The sequence below is a fragment of the Sinocyclocheilus grahami genome, unplaced genomic scaffold (genome assembly GCF_001515645.1).
Source record: "Sinocyclocheilus grahami isolate Dianchi unplaced genomic scaffold, SAMN03320097.WGS_v1.1 scaffold740.1, whole genome shotgun sequence".
Classification (NCBI taxonomy): domain Eukaryota; kingdom Metazoa; phylum Chordata; class Actinopteri; order Cypriniformes; family Cyprinidae; genus Sinocyclocheilus; species Sinocyclocheilus grahami.
Window position 1 is genome coordinate 155,315 of NW_015505919.1, and position 18,516 is coordinate 173,830.

The 18,516-nt window shown below is 33.2% G+C and overlaps 1 protein-coding gene across 1 annotated transcript in view; it reads right to left on the minus strand.

Moving 5' to 3' along the window:
* tmem178bb (transmembrane protein 178Bb) overlaps window positions 1-18,516 on the minus strand; it is a 101,200-nt gene that overhangs the window by 37,354 nt on the left and 45,330 nt on the right. Inside the window, exon 3 of the mRNA XM_016244951.1 lies at window positions 15,208-15,321. Within this exon, the coding sequence (XP_016100437.1) occupies window positions 15,208-15,321 (114 nt within the window). The remainder of the gene's footprint in view (window positions 1-15,207; window positions 15,322-18,516) is intronic.

The window sequence follows — 18,516 nt, forward strand, 5'->3', positions numbered from 1 at the left end:
TTTTTTTTTTAACCTTGGCCAGATCTGTGCCTTGCCACATTTCTGTCTCTGAGCTCTTCAGGCAGTTCGTTTGACCTCATGATTCTCATTTGCTCTGACATGCACTGTGAGCTGTAAGGTCTTATATAGACAGGTGTGTGGCTTTCCTAATCAAGTCCAATCAGTATAATCAAACACAGCTGGACTCAAATGAAGGTGTAGAACCATCTCAAGGATGATCAGAAGAAATGGACAGCACCTGAGTTAAATAAATGAGTGTCACAGCAAAGGGTCTGAATACTTAGGACCATGTGATATTTCAGTTTTTCTTTTTTAATAAATCTGCAAAAATGTCAACAATTCTGTGTTTTTCTGTCAATATGGGGTGCTGTGTGTACATTAATGAGGAAAAAAAATTAACTTAAATGATTTTAGCAAATGGCTGCAATATAACTAAAGAGTGAAAAATTTAAGGGGGTCTGAATACTTTCCGTACCCACTGTATATATATATATATATATATATAAAAAATTTTAACCACCTATTTGAGAACACAGACTTGCCTGTGATTCTTGCTGTTTTCAAGTTGCAGAGGTTATACTTTTACATTGTTTCATGTCCTATTAGCCAATAAAAGTGAAAGTCTGTATTTTTATAGAAATCTGCTTAAGTGTAATAGGGAAGCAAAGCAGTATACATTTTTTTGTGTGTGTGTGTTAAATTTCTTTGTATGTATTTCCTCCATTTTTACATTTATCATCTATAATTTTATTTTAAAAGTCATCTTCAATTTATATATATATGTATATATATATATATATATTAGTTAACTATGTTAAAGGGTCCTATTATGCTCTTTTACAAAGTCTTGATTTTGTTTTGGGGGTGTACTAGAACATGCTTTCATGTTTGGTGTTTTTTTTTATTTATTTTTTTACATAATTTACATTATTACAATACCTTTCTCCCCATCCTGGCACAAATGGCTCAATAAGTTCCGGGTTTGATGAATGCCCGCCTTCCGAAAAACGAAATGTGTTGTGATTGGTTAGCTGTCCCAGTGCATTGTGATTGGCGAACAGCTTAGATGGCGTTTCAGTACTGCCACGCCCCTTGCCAAAGCAGCACGTTCCATCTGTTCCGGTTTAGTTTAAGGATGACGTCAATATTGCCATATCAGTATGAGCCGGATTCAGACCCTGAGAATATTGAACAAGAGGATCGCACAGAACCTTTGCATGCACGGATATTGCAAGTCATATTAGAGTGGTAACGTTATTGTTTTTTTGGTTAAATCACATTTTAGATAGGATGTCAACAACCACTTAAAAATAACTGCATTTACTATGTACAGATAAGTGCAACGGCAATATGTATTCTGTTTATTGTTCATTAATTCTAACATTATAACATGAATTGCAGTGAAACTGTTATACAGTATACTTATAACTGAAGTGTAAATTCTGCAGATTACATCATTGTCCAGTATTGTACTGTCAGCAATTTATAAAAACTTTTTCATAATTTTAACGTACATATATACGTACATTCATAATTATTCCGGTGCATGTGTAATAACTTGCGAAAACTTGAGGCTACAGCAGCACTTCTTCGTCGCAGTCTTGTCTGACGCACTCAACCAAGCGTTCTAACCACGACCTCGCCCCAACCATTCACATTTTTGTAGGTGGGATTTATTTTAATAATATTCTAATGGGTCACTTTGTGACATCACAAAACCCGGAAAACAACTCTGTAGTCCAAACGAGCCATTCGTTGTAGTTCTTGAAAAGGGATAAAAAAAAAGAAGAAATATCTCACTTTGGAGTGGGCTTTGAGATTTGTAACTTTGTAGATCTTTTTTATGCCATACACACTACACACTGACTATAATTCAAAAAGTGAAAATGCATAATAGGACCCCTTTAAATGTAATCATTCAAAAATGAATCTATCATTCTTTAATTTTATAAAATTATATTTTTAATTGTTTTTACATATTAAAATTATAAATTTACTATGCATTACTTATACATATATATATATATATATACATATTATACAATTATTTATATATACTGTATATATATATATATATATATATATATATATATATACTGTATATATACTGTATGTATGTATGTATATATATATATATATACTTATTCTTTACATATTAAAATTATATATACTATTATATTATACACGCATCCACATTGTTTGTAATAGTGTTTAATTAAACATCATTTTCATGCTATGGCCAATATTGAAATTGTTATTTTGTTTAAATAAATTGTATATATAACCAATGTGAATGGGCATATTATATAGAGATGGCAGGAAATCACGTAGAGAAGAGGGCGTGAACTGAATTGGTAAAAGTTGCGAGTCAGATGTGCACCATGGCTGATTAAGCTATCCAACTAAAAACTTTCTATTAGAAATATGTTACACTGGCATGGTCACTTAGTTAACCTGTTTTCCATCAAACGCTTGAGTTTGAACCTTAAATATCAAAACAAGTAACTTTTATGAATAGAAAAACATTTAAAATCAAGAGTTTTTAATAGCCATTGCAGGTGGAAAGCAGTGGGGTCGTTTAGAAGGACTCTCTGACAAGTGCAACACATTTATTGATGAAGATGATCAATAAGCGGAGATGGCCGCAGCAGGATCACAACAATTGCCATCAAATCTGTCACACGCAGTGTCAAATTTCTCCAAAGAGCTCCTTCACAGCCTGGACACCGTGTTCTGCCAGCCATATTCATCTCTTGAATGAAAGTCATGAAGTTCAGCGAGTGAAACGGTCACATTTTGAGAGTTGGGGCTGATTCTCATAATTACCATGACAGCGTAATGGCTCTCATCTATGCTCAATTTATGATATATTCCTATATACTATAATCAGCCTCAGTCTCGGCACTGAAACGTATCATTAGCACCTATTTCTGTGATGGTTTCAGTGCAGAAGTGAACGCGACCCCGTCATGATGAAAATTCGGATATTATCAATTAAAACCCCTTTACAGTACACACTGCTGCTCTTGTGCAAACACGCATCTCATTTCTATTGCACACGCTCTAGAGTTGTGAGAGTGCATGAACTCGTGCTATGCCATTAGAGATAATGCCAGCCATGAGAGCACTGTTTGCTTTACATACATTTACATTCATAGCATCAATGAACTACAGTGCTCAAACGCATTTTTATGAACCCTGCTGATGGTGCGCTTAATACTGAATGTGTTTTTACAAAATGTGTTTTTAACCGTTAAATTGAAATAAGAACTAGATTTTTATTTTATGATGAAAACATGTGTTTTTTGTTCTTCTTTTTTGTCAAAGTTTCTAGGATGTTTTGAGTGATTGCTTACCAACCCAAGTCCTTGATATTTTGGTATTTTGATACGGTTTGGATCCCTCCTTGTGTGTTTTTTTTTTATTTTACCACCAGGCATACAATTTTAAATCTTTTAGGGAAATTATTTGAGGTCATAAGGTCTGTAGTACAAATTGGAGGATGGGTTACATGCCAAGGTTTGATTTTAAAGCTTGTGGGTTTGTTCACTACACTAAATAACATTTATATTATTATATTAGATAAGTTAAGTGTACATTCAAATAGTATCTGCAACAAGCATTTACATGCACCATGCAGGGTTATTATAGTTAACTAAAACTAAAAATATTACTTTTGATAAAATAAACTTTAACTGAAATAAAATCAAATATAAAATAAAAGTTAAACTTCTTTTTTTGAGATAGTTGCCAAGCTGAAACATTTGTCAAGTTTATCTTGATGTACTACTTAAATAACCAAAACTAAAACCGAAATAAAAATTACTACTATAGTTTCATTTTTATTACTGTTGTACTTATTACTAACTATACAGACATATTAAAAAAATAACAATAACTAAGAAAAACTTTTAAAAATCATAATATAAAAAAACAAATATATAAATAATGATAACTATAAATTATAAATGTAGTTATCACTATATATAATTAGTTATAGTTATAACTCTATAATATTTATAGTTATAACTATAATTATTTATAAATTCTAAAAACTATAAAATAATTGTATTTTTATTTCCTTTTCATACTTAAGTGATATTATGAAAGAATTTGATCACCTTGCGTTCTTTCTTTCTTTACTCTTATTTTAAATATATAATTTTTTTTAGCATGCACAGTGTTGTTTATTATTTTTATTTATTTATTTTAAATATACCATTTAATCTAATTAAATCTAAAAGCTGATAAATCTAAAATCTAATTCATTATTTTTATTTACTTTTTAATACATGTATTCAGTAATAATTTATTATGAAATAATTAGCTTACTATTTATTTATTGATTTATTTATATAAATATTTATTTTAAATATACTGTATATCATTTCTTCATTTTTTTACTTTTTATGCATACGTACAGTATAATTTTGTAAATTATTATAATATTTTTGTAATTAAAAGTATTAATAATTTGATGACTATTTCTTTTATTTTTTTAAATGTACTATAAATATAATTATTTCTTTATTTTAATTGACCTTTTTATGCATAAATACAGTGTGGTTTAAAAGACCAAACTGCACGATTTCAAAAACAAATTTACACCTGGAGATATTTTAGGAGATGTTTGGGAATAAAACCCATTTGAATTGTTTTATGGTGGAAAATGATTAATCTGGTAACTGATTAATAATAATATTCTTTAGTTAAAATAAAAAAATCGATAGTCTTTCTCTTTTGGCAGTATATAGTATTTCTTCCAAGTAATGTTTGTTACCGTTTTGTATGTAAAAATACAAATCCCTGAAAGAAAGTTATTATAAAGTTGAAGTCAGGATAATTGCTAATAATATTTAATAACTTCACTTATTGTGACTATTAGCACCACGGTTCATGCAAGAAGATTTTAAATAAAGCATTAAAGTTGATTAATGATGTCTATAAAAATGCCATTAGTATTCATTGGCCTGCAGGCATCTCTGTGCTGTTTGTTGTTTGGTGAGTACAGTAATGTTTGTATATCTTCTCTCTCTCTCTTCAGTGCTTTAAGAGAACAAGCAGTGTGGGGGTTGCTGAGCCAACACATGGCTCACCTCCAGCTCCCTTCTCTTACTCCGACAGTTTCAGGCAATGTACACACACACACACACACACACACACTCACAATACACATGCTGCTTTCTCGTCCTGCCTTTCCCAGGAACATTCCGCCAACACATGGCTCACCTCCAGCTCCCTTCTCTTACTCCGACAGTTTCAGGCAATGTACACACACACACACACACACACACACACTCACAATACACATGCTGCTTTCTCGTCCTGCCTTTCCCAGGAACATTCAAATCTGTATGCTGTTTTCTTACAAAGAAACCGAACTTGTGCAGCTCTGAAAAATTCAGCAATTTTTCATTTTTAAACTCAATTAATAAGGCATGTCAAAATAAACAGGAGCATTCTTGATGGATTTAGCATCTGGGATGGAGGTATTTAGCAGTCCGGTCCTCTATTACGTGTCACATGTAATGGATCTTGATTTATCCTGCTTTGTCTTCATGTTTTAACACAACCTTCCATGCGGCAGACCTACACTTGTTAAAATGAGGATAGTGCTGTTGCTAATGTTCTCTAAACAATTTGATCCCCATGATTATATTTATTTTATTGTATATTTTATAGTTATTTATTTACTTTATGCTTATATGCAGTGTATTATTAAATAATCTGATGACTATTTATATACTATAAAATAATGATCTTTTTTATTTCCGTTTTATACTTGGTGTAATTAAGAAATAATTCATTAAATTATTTCATAATTGCACTCCAAGTAAAAAATGAGATAAAAAAGTTCATTATTTTTTAGTATATAAATAAATATAATTTCTTTCTTTCTTTCTTTTTTACTATTCTTATTTCAAATATACTGTAAATATAATTTTTGGGAAAGAAAAATACTTTTTTTATACTTATAATTTTTTATACACTTATGTATTTTTATGTATTTATACTCTTTGTTGTTACTTATTATTTATTATTTATTAGATACAATACATCTAATTAATTATTTTTTATTTACTTTTTATTTATGGATTTAGTATAATTTACTACTAAATAATTTGATAACTATTTATTTACTTTAGTTAGTTAGTTAAAATATTTATTTATTTTAAATATAATATAAATATATAATTTCCTCATTTTATTTTTATTTCCTTTTTATGCATACATTCAGAGTAATTCCTTAAATTGTAATAATACTTTGTAATTAAATGTATTATTAATAAGTGGATGCTATTTATGTTCTTTTTTTAAAAATATACTATAAATATAATCCTTCCTTTTATTTTTATTTACCTTTTTATGCATAAATACAGTGTGGTTTAAAAGACCAAACCACCCGATTTTAAAAAACAAATTTACCCCTGGAGATATTTTAGGATTTCCAAAACTGAAATATGTAAAATAAAGAAAAATTATGACATAAGACTAAGAAATGCCAGATTGAGTACAACAGTCATTAAAGCAAAAATTGGACTTTCCAAATACTAAAATAATAAAATTTCAGTTTTCTTCATCTTTTCACTCAAACTTATTGTTTGATATTATTAGCCTAATGTTAGTGTAATCTATTAATACGGGCATCATAAACGCATATTTTTTAAACAAGTACCAGATATGGGTGTATTTAACTTGATCACAATTTAATAAACACCTTGTAAGTTAATAATTGTAACAGTTATTCAAACAGCAAATAAATTGTATATAGAGAAAATGCAAATAGATAAATTTTTACTAGCTGTCTTTGACATTTGGACCCTTCTATGGCGTGCTCAGTTCTGAATTATTAATTTAGGTGACTAGGCGCCCCATAGTTACTTCCTCATGCTTACTAATATGTTGATTGTGACAGCCAGTGTTGCTCCAGGGAGAACAGCTTTTACTTTAATGCAGCGCTGTAAGCCATTGTGAGTTTGCCTGGCAAAATGTGGTCGAAATGTAATTCTAATGTCGGAATGTAAAGTACGGATTGGCTTTCCAAGGAACTGTTTGCAACAGGGATCTGTAAAGATTGGATTCTAGGGCTAGTTAGTCATCACTACATGCTGGGAGAAATGTTGGTTTCTTGCTCAGTCCCTCCGAGGTAAAGCTGAAGAGAATGAAGCTATTTTTGAAGCAGAGAGAAACGTTCATGCATAGCAAAAAGACGGATTATCCATACAGACGAATATAGAGATGTATCAGGTGGATTAACGACAGTGATTATGCTGAAAAAGCGCTGCCAAGCACGCTGATTTAGTGAAACACGTTTTTCAATCACTGCTTTCTGTTTAACAAGCAGCTCTCTTTTAGTCTTTTGAATGTTCTGTATTTTCAGCCTTTGTTTGTTTACTTGATGTATTTGGTCCTTGGAGTAAGAATGGCTACAAAAATGCAAAGGATGTAGCTGAAGAAAACTGTCAAGAACATATTTCATCACAAAATCTAAATAAAAAGTACATTTTTACTGAAAGCAACCATTAAGTTTTTTTTAATGATTTTTTTAAATACAGTGTGATTAGATTTCTATGACAATTAAGCATTAAATAGCTTAATTTTTGATAATTCCAGTGATTCCAGTTTTAAAAAATGGAATTAAAACAAATTACAGTAATATTTTTATTACACTGGAATTTTATGCATGTATGTATTGCCTTAAAATAATGAGAATTTGGAAGGAAAATGTGCTTAATTGTCATGAAAATTGTCATGCAAAACTAATCTTAATAGTACTAAACAAAAGTTTAATCTACAATATATACAGATAATATACAGAAAATTAAATTAAAATTATTTTGATGTGTGGGGGTGAAATATGACCTGGACATCAAAGATTATTTTTTATTATAAATTTATAACATTATATATTGTAATTAAATGTATTATTAAAACTGTGACTTTATTTATTTATTTAAGTATATTCTTTTTTTTTAAATATACTATAAATATAATTATTTCTTTTTTCCATGCATTTAGTGTATTGTAAAAGTCTGAGACTTCACTGAAATTTGGGATTTGAAATATAAACCTGGATTTGTTTTAGGATTTCCAAAAATGAAATATATAAACCAAAGAAGCATTATGACTCAACAGGAAAAAAAAAAGTCATCTTGAGTGTGGCTGTCATTAAAGCAAAAGCTGTCCAAAAAACTAATGAATTATGAAATTCACATTTCAGTTTTCTTAATTCATCTTTTAACGTAATGTGTTTTTCACAAGATTCACTTAAAAAGAAAAATCTGAACAAATTTGACCAAAATGCTATGTGCTCAAATTCAAAGTACAACAATATGCCAAGAATTTGGGAAAACAATGCTGAAATGCACTGAAAGATTTTATTCAAGCCATTAACGCTGTGTACGTGCACACCCATTTTTGGGTCAGACTTCAAGGGAGAAAATATTCTCTTAGGCATCTGAAGTGCTCGATACATCCTTTACTTTCCACTGCGTCAGTTATGGAAGGACCATTAGAGCATTTGTCATTAAACTTCTCCCAGTGAAGCGCTTGATGAACTGAGAGCCGCAGCTCCAGTCCAGCAGTTCAACTAATCCAGGAGAGTCTCTATGGATGCCATCACCTACAGCAACAAAGCCAGAGGCTATTCTCTTGTGGGACAGAGTAGGCATATTCATGCTCGGTTATAATGTCCTCACCCATCCCTCTCCTTTTTTAATTGGCTACGGTCCTCCGTTCTCCTGTGTGTGCTAATCTAGAGGCGTGGAAGTTTTCCCTATAGAACAAGAGGGATTCAGAGACGGTTCCTGGATCAGTTGAGGACATCATCAGCAGATGTTGAGCCAGTAGAGTTGAACAGTGATCACCCAATTTACAGCGGTATTTGTTCCGGATGTATTTTTTATTCCACTAGGAGTACCACAACCAAACCAACCAGCTGTGAGATGAATCACAATATTACAGCATTTAATTTAAATCTAAAAAAGTAATTCCAAATCTGAAGAAAAAAAGAAAAGAAAACACGCTTTTATGAGCTAATGACTTATGAATGGCAATCAAATTAACATGTCAATGGTCATCTTTTAGTCATTTGTACATAATCATGGATATACTATTTTCCACTCCCTGAACATTTCACTTTGTTGTAATCCGTGCAAAAAGCAGTGTAATTAATTTTACAGAAATGTCCCCATAGGTACATATTTCCATTGACACTAAGATTGAATAATCTTATAATTAAGACTTTTTTTTAAGTAAACATGAAATCAAAATTTACCCTATTTGCTTTTGTGTACGTGCTCCTGGTCTTAAAAGAAAAACATTTGAAACTCTCTTGCATTTCAAGCCATCTTGTCATATAGAGACCACTTTTCACAATCTTAATTCCTGATGGACAAAAAGTCCTGCCCCACATTTTTTTCCACTGAACATCTTGTTTACAACAAGCTACAGAAGTGAAATATGTCACAAATTCTGTTTCATGTTGATTTTACCCTCTGCTCTGTCAGCATGCAATTACATATACTGTAGATACATCATTTGGTGTATCTTAGCTCCTTGACTGCTGAATGAAAGAGGTCAACAAAAGATCAGAGTCTCTAACTGCCAGAATGGCTATTGATGGCTCACCTACCACGGAGAAAAGGTCTCTCAGCTTTTGAAAGAAAATATAATGATGGATGTCAAAATGCCAAATCGCAGTTGAGAGATTTCTCATCTGCTCCCTCTGCTCCCGTAATGGCGTCCTTGTTCATGTCAGGCCCAGATAGTTTGCTTGATGACACCATTTCAAATTTCCATTGATTATTGCCTAGACACATGGAAATGTCTTATATAGCGAATACATCAGTAGTGTACAGAGAGTGAACGCTGTGTTGTGGTCACATTCAAAGTCTACTTAGTACAATAAACACAATGACGGTTAATGCTCAAGCAGTTTAAATGTAAGTATAGAGATGATACAAATTACTCCATCCCACCCTAATAGTGTCTGATTACAGAAGTGACAGTTAATTACTCTTAACAATTCATTTCCTTTGCGTATCCCACTCTGGGGTAAAGACTAAATTACCGCTTAGGATGTTAGTATGTCATTACAGGTCCTGTTTTTAGCAGGGTCCCAAGACAGCAATCATCAAGCTATCAAACTAATGTTTTGCATAAGAAGCAGCTTCAGTAAAATATGTAGCTTTAAAGGGATAGTTCACCCAAAAATGAACATTCTGTCATTAATAACTCACCCTCATGTCATTCCAAACCCTTAAGACCTTCGTTCATCTTCGGTATAGATATTTTTGATGAAATCTGAGAGCTTTCTGGCACTGAAGACTGACACAGAAGAGAAGAAATGGTTGAATAAAGTTGTTGTTTTTGTTTTCTTTGCACACAAAAACTATTCTTTTAGCTTCATAACATTACAGTTGAACCACTGATGTCACATGGACTATTTTAACGATGTCCATACTGCCTTTCTGGGCCTTGAAAATGTCAGTTGTGTTGCTGTCTATGCAAGATCAGAAAGCTCTCGTATTTCATCAAAAATATCTTCATTTGTGTTCCGAAGATGAACGAAGGTCTTGCGGATTTGGAACGACACGAGATTGAGTAATTAATGACAGAATTCTTATTTTTGGGTCAACTGTCCCTTTAAAGAAATATGAGCTGTCAAGTTTTAAAACACTTTTGTCTGCCACTATAACATAATGCCATTGTTTAATCTTCATTTGGGGCTTTTCTCAGCTAATGATATCAATATATGTGATTTTTGACAAATTATTATTTATCAAATGAACTGCAATATCAATATATTGACTGCATATCATTTAATAAATGTGATATTTTTTAATTAATGTTATTTAAATGAAATACAATTTGTTCTGATTTATTTGATTATTTATGTGATATGCGACTTATTGTGTTTAAGTTAATTAGCTTGCATGTAATATTATTAATTCAATTACAGTAATATTTAGATTCATGTTTTCATTTTTTATATTTTAAACTATTGATGTGATTAATTGAAATTAATTAAATTGACATGTAAATATTTTAAATGCATGAATACATTTTTTATTTTAATTTAATTTAAAATTATTGATATGTGATTAGTTGATTGATATTTAATTCTCATTTAAAACATTTCATGAATACATTAATTTACTCATGTAATTAAAATCAATTATTGATATATGTGATTAATTGCATGATGAAAATATTGATATGTGATTAATTGCATGATGTGTGTTTAATTACAATTAATTTGATTAAGCATATCATATTAAGTATATCATGTAATTGATTGGATTACATGAATATTTTTAATGGATTGACCCCAATAATAGACTAGTTATATAAAATCTTTTAGATTTTTATCTTTTTGCTTTTTAAATCCAATGCTTGACACTCTCTGGGCTCTGAAGCACTAAGCAGTTTCTGAGTTGAGTGCACCGTGATCTGGAGGATTTGGGAACCAAGATCATAATTCGCCTCTTTGGGCACCTTTACGCATCACGGCAGATTATTTCCTGTCATGTTCATTGACAGCTTCCTGCTGCTCGTTTTTGGTGCTTCCTTTTGATCTTACAAAATCCCCAAGCTGCTGAAGTTATTGAACCAGGCCGTCTTCATCCAAAGCCGAAACGCCAAAAGCATTTTCAGTTTTGAGCTGAATATGCCGTCCATCGCTAAAAACAAGTGATTTTGGCTTCGACGGACTCTCATCTTTTGCCTTCATATTCCATATAATAGAAGTTGCGTCGTCTTTTGTGACTTTCTTGCTGGTATAGTCGGTTTCCTGGTGAGTTGACTGACAAGTACAAATGAGTGTTTGTATATCCCACAGCCTTCTGAAGTTTTGCTGATGTCACTTGCGAGCAGATAAGCACTGTGAGAGCGCAGGAAATGTTCTAACCTCCCTTTGTTCAATTTCACACACTTTATGAAATGTCAGGTCTCGGTTCTCATCCGAGCGAGACACAAGCAAAAACAACACAAGCTGCCATGACGCTTGAGCGTTACCTGTTCTGTTGATTCTAGACATCACAACAAAACACGAGCTTTGATCTCACGCCTTCACCAGTGGCCGGTTGAGACACTTAGGGATTCTTTTTGAGCCTTTTCTGGCAGTGTTACCCAGGTTCAGACACATTTCCCAGACAATACTAGAGTCATTTACTTCTCAATGTCCACTAATAGAGAGTTCTTGATCTCCTGACCTCTCTTGGCATCCCCAAAATCAATATGGCACTCAATGGAGTCAAAGCCTTAAAGGCCATGTCTTCTGTTAATTCTTTTTTTCTGTTTTACATAGGGATGTGCAAAAAATATAATATGATTTTCATGCGCATCTCGTCAGTAAAGCCGCTCCTGTGATTGATTAGTAGTAAATCTCCAGCACGTGCGTTCGGATGGAGCCGCATTTACTACACGGAGCCGTAGTTCACTGACAAGCTACACAAAATCGCGTTCAAAATCGGCAATGAACCGCCTGCGATTTTGAACGCGATTTTGTGTAGCTTGTCAGTGAACTACGGCTCCGTGTAGTAAATGCGGCTCCATCCGAAAGCACGTGCTGGAGATTTAATACTAATCACAGGAGCGGCTTTACTGATGAGATGCGTATGAAAATCTCATTCGATTTTTTTTTGCACAGCCCTAGTTTTACATTTAAGGTTCTCTCACCACAGGAAGGGATTTCATCGGACTGTTTGATTTGTTGGAGCTGCTGTGTAAGCAGAACATTAAACATCTCAGCCTGACCTTAACCAAAAAAATGTACCCTTCCATGTCTTTCTTTACAGTATAGGTCAGAATGCTTGGATCAAATGACAGACACACTGGGAGACTCTAAATACCATGTGAACATGTTGTAATCTAAGCTCAAGTGTGTATGAGACCATATTTTAACTAGAGATACACAATATATCAGAATCGTTTTGGTTATCAGTCGATACTAGGTGTCTCTTTATTGGATATTTAATTGTGCATGCTTAATTCCTTTTTTTAAACATTGATTACCTTATATATTATTATATAATATACAAGGTGTATGTAACATTTGTGGCCAGTCAATTTTTTTAATAGAAATCAATATGTTTATTCAGCAAGGAGGCATTAAATTTGTCAAAAATGACAGAAAAGACGTACACTATTACATTATTTGTCATCTTTAAAGAGACATTTCAAATAAATGCTGTTTTTTTTAACTTTCTCGAGAATCCTGAAAAAAAAGTTTCCTATGTTGCATGAAAATATTAAGCAGCACAACTGTTTTCAAATTTGATAATAATGGGAAATGTCTCTTGAGCACCAAATCAGCATATTAGAAAGATTTTTGAAGCAACATGTGATCACCACGGTGGTAATTGCTGCCATGATGAGCAAAATATATCTTATCTTTAAAATAAATAAATAAAATAAATAAAAATCGAACCAACCCCAAACTTGTGAACTGTGGCGTATATTCATTAATTCAAAATTAAAACAACTGGTTTTGTTTTTTAGTATTTTATTTTCAGTTAATTTGGAGAAAATAGAATAGAATTTTAACATCAGCCATTTATTAGTTATATTATGGCTCATATAATATTCTATTGGCTCAGATTTTAACTTTTGACATAAACTATAACTCCATCTGCAAGATTTCTTGCTGGGGTCTGGGGTCATCAAAAAGTAAATTTACAGTGAACCAGATACTGTGCACAAAATAGAAACCGTAAGAAATGTTGGGTGCCACAGAGATCTTTCATCTGTTGCACTCGACTGCACTGAGAGCTGTCTCTTTCTCGCAGTGTCATTCATGCATCTCTGCTTTCATAACCTTCCATGTTGAAGCTTTGGAAAATGAGGAAAAAGAGACATGGAGGTGTAGATACTGGTGGGTTTTTGGGGTTAAAAGAGAGGTGTCTCTTCAGTCACCTGACAGGCTGATCTCTGCAGCGCATTAGAGTGTGACCACATGACAGTTTGAGGGCATGCTGAATCCTGCTCTTTCTTCTGCCTATGATACACAGCAGCTCCAAACCACAATCTCATCCCTTAAGAGGGTTCCAAACAAGCCAATACCCTCCAAGGAAAAGGCCTTTTGTTTAGATTTACATGCTCCCCACTCAGTGTAAATTTTGTAAACTGTAGTGAAAACCAGTGTCAACTGTGGACGTCCGCCAGAAAGGAGAAGCTCTATTGTGGTGCGCCCCAAGCTAAACTGTAATTTGCTTTTATCCAGCAAGGACACTAATGTAAACTAATCTAAATGTATCAAAAGAGAAAGTAACGACATTATAATGTTACAAAATATCTCCATTTTAAATACATGCCATTCTTTTGAACTTTGTTCATCAGGAAAAAACGGTTGCCACAAAGATACTAAGCAGCACAATCATTTTCAACGTTGCTAATATTAAGAAATGTTTCTTCACTAAATCAGTATATTAGCATCATATGACACTGAAGACTGGAGTAAACCAACTCCGTCTGGCAAGATAAATGCAAAATAAAACTAAAGTAAATGCCTAAAAAATTTCCATAAATTGCATTTAATGCATGTAATATGTAAATCATATTTTATATATGTTCATTTTTATTTTATTTTATTTTTACCAGCAAAATGGATTTATAAATAGTAGATATAGCATATTTAAAAACAAACCCTCAAGAGGAGGCATGTGTAAGAATGTGTGAATAATGGGCTTTACAGTTTTGCTGAGCTTTTTGCGGGTCAGGTTGCGCACTAATGCTCCACTCTCTGTATTCACACATTCTTTCCATCACTTCTCTATAAGCATCTTCATAATTTCCTTTTTATATGGGGAGGGTGGGAACCAAGCAAAAGTGGGTCAACAAGGTACATCTGACTTTGAGATATGTACCCTACTTCCTCCTTCCGCAAACCAACAACAAATCACCTCATCTTTAGGTCTACTGAGAGCTTGTCCGAAATAAATTGCACTTCCATATCTGGTTTTGACTTAACCTTAGCAAGTAATATGTCTGAGTAAATGAGATCACTAGGTCAGAGATGATTACTGTTTGTACAGTTTACATAGTGCTTGTCTCAGCACTAAAGGTTAAAATATACACTGATTCGTACTATTCGTATAAATGTACCTTAGTCAAGCTAGCATGGCGGTTTGAGATATGAATGCTTTAGTTGTTTAAAGCAAGGAATGTTGAGGTCCCACTTTATTATTATGAATGAAAGTTACTCACGCAGAGAGTGCCACTCATCCTGACGAATGGTCTTGGTGATGTTGTAAGAGAGATTCTTGGGTATTGTGGCCGAGGAGTAGTGGTACTTGATATAAGAGCATCTTGCAATAGACCCTGCAAGTAGAGAAGGAAAAAACAGTTTACGTACTAGTAAAACCAGAAACATGTTTATAATGAAATGATTCACCCAAAAGTGAAAATTTGCAAGCAGTTTTCATACCCTCAGATCACCCAAGAGATTCGTTTGTTTAGATTTAGAGAAATTTAGCATTATATCACTTGCTAACCAATGGATCCTCTGCGGTGAACGGGTGCCGTCAGAATGAAAGACAAACAGCTGATAAATGCACAGTAATCCACAAATAATCAACATGACTCCAATCCATCAGTTAATCTCTCGTGACGTGAAAAGCTCGGCATTTGAAAGAAACAAATCTATAATTTAAACAATTGCTTCTGGCCAAAATACAAGAATAATGCTTCCTTCAGTGAAAAAGTCCATCCCCTGTTGTCCTCTCACATCAAAAATCCTGATATATATTTGTTATTTGAATGGCCTGAGGGGTGAGTCAATTTTCAGTAAATTTTCATTTTTGGGTGAACTATTCTTTTAAGTGAATCGTGTCTATAATGCTAACAAATGTTATGATCAATCAGTATATTGCATTGACAAGTACAACAGTCTTGATTTAAATTGAGGTTTACATTGTCTTCATTTTCTAGCTATATATTCCACTACACGCTCCTGCTAGAGATTTTCACTTCACTGTATTTAGCACGATCAGAATACAAATCTTTACACCTTGGATTTCCTTCTTTCCTTCTCTTTGAGAAAGTACAGATCTCATTTTTAGCATCCCGGGAGGCTTTTTCAACATTTACAAAGTAGTGTGATTGTGTTTCTCTTTGTTTCTAATCAAACGGTGGTTTCCTGTAGCTTGTGTCACATTTGAAATCCTTTTTCTGCAGTGTACTTTGAGGCTTTCGGGTTGACTTGTACAGCGTATCTCTAAAGCTTTGGGGAATGAGATATGTCACATAGTGTCTGAAATGATTTAATTTGGGAGCACTGTGAAGTGCGTTTGTGAATGATATGGCCTTTAGAACGAGGCCTGCACACATCCTCCCCTTTAGACAGGAATGATGTGCTCATGTGTCTTCAGAGCTCACGCACATGCACTGATCAGCAGTGAAAAAGGGCTGACAAAGATAATGATACATATTTCTGTGTCCTAACGGTACATGCCAGCAATCATTCCAGCTTGCACTATTGTCCAGGATATCATTTCCTGTTGATTATGAAATTCTGCAGATAGAAAATGGCAGCCTATATCATCCAGAAAAGAGAATTATAGTCCCAATGCTCGACTCTGTCTTCCATTATCTCTTTTTCCCAGGAACCGCTAGACCAGCTAAAATCTATGTTGTGTTACCAGGGGAAGGTCTAGTGTCATATTGATTACCAAATCTGTAACCAGATTTATTTGACAAAAATAACAAAAACGTGTGTGTAAATATGGTAACACTTTAGCTTAGGGTCCAATTCTCATTAACTAGTTGTTTATTAGCATGCATATTACTAGGACTTTTTAGTACTTACAAAGCACATATTAATGCCTTATTCTGCATGACCATATTTTAGATCCATTAATCCTACCCCATTACTAAACCTAACTTAACATCTATACATATATATAATTTTGTAAATGTAAAATATATGTTTATATTACACTTACACTTTTATAATATGCATACTATATACATTGATAGTGTAGTGTAAAATTAGATTTGATTATACTTTTTATGTTATTTATACCACATACTACAATATTACATTCTACTAATTAGGGCCCAAGCGACTAGGGGAGAAGGGCCCTATTGTTTTCCTAAGGATTTTTTTTGACTATCCGGGGCTTTTTGGGACCCTTAACATGCTTTTGTGAAAAACGCATGCTGTGGTATTTGCGATACTCCTCCTAGGGTTTTCATCCAATTGCCACCAAACTCGGTCAACATGATCACAAGATATAGGGAATGCTAAATTGCAAAGAGTTTTTTGATATCTTGGATGGTTTGGCCGTGGCGAGGTGATGCATTTATGATGAAAAATAGGAAAGAGGAAGTGCCTATTAACTTTTGCATACATTGTCTTCTTTTAGATCAAACTTCAGCATTTCATCTGCTGTGCACGGTTTTCCTAATGCCACTAGGGTGTTGATTGTGCTGATGGCTTGGGCCCGTCATCGCTGCTTGCAGCTCTACTCACATGTACATTAATTTGAAAAAAATTATGGCAACATTTTCTGTGTAGAGTCACAATATTTAAACTTTTTGGAACTTTTACAATATCAACTACTCAATTGCTTTCAACTGCTTGTAGTCTCTGCATGTTAAGCTGGTACAGAAGATTGTTGTTTCAACATAAAAAAAAATTACAAATTTTATCATCAAACATGGCTCATGCTGAGTTTAACGAGCAACTCTGCAAACATCTCCCGTTACACTGGTTTGTAAGACAGATTGTTCTTGGCCCTGTGTATCCCTGCGGAGCAGAAGCTGATCAGGTCAGCGACCGAGTGTAAACCAAAACCATCTTTCTTCCAGGCTGACCAGACAGTAGTGTTCCTGGGTATAGATTTTTTGATGGCCAGCAATGCCTGGGAGAGTTGAATAGATTTTAAATACGCCAAAGAAAGCTAAAAGCATTACAGGTTTTTAAGTGTCACTGGGACCATGGCACTTACTTTAGCTTGAATGTGTGACTCAAATACAGAGCTGTTCGATTCAGTTAAGGCCGTTGACTTTCATATAGTTTTAACATTGCAATGCTTGTGTCAAGTTGTTTTTATATGGCTTAACTAGCATAAAAATATATATTTACAGAACAATCTGCATTAATGTTGCCAAGCTACACTCCCAGGATTCTCTGCAGTGCTGATACGAGGCAGTCAATGAAAGGTCACTTGGTTTCCCTTGATGCCTTGCGCTGTTAGCACAGGGACTGTTTTTGATCATTTTTGAGTGAGTTATTTTATTGTTTTTTAGTTTTTTGACAGCCTGCCTGATTTGATTTTTTCCTCTTGCTTATTAAAGAGTACTTGCTGTCTCTTTTCCTCTTTGTAATATTGGGGCTGTCAATCAATTATTTATATAAATAATTAAAGTGACTGCATAATACGCAGAATAATTTGTCTATTTAATATAAAATAATCATTCAAATAATTTTACAAAAAGTGACTTCAGATGTGCGTGTATATATATATATATATATATATATATATATATATATATATATATATAAAAAACTTT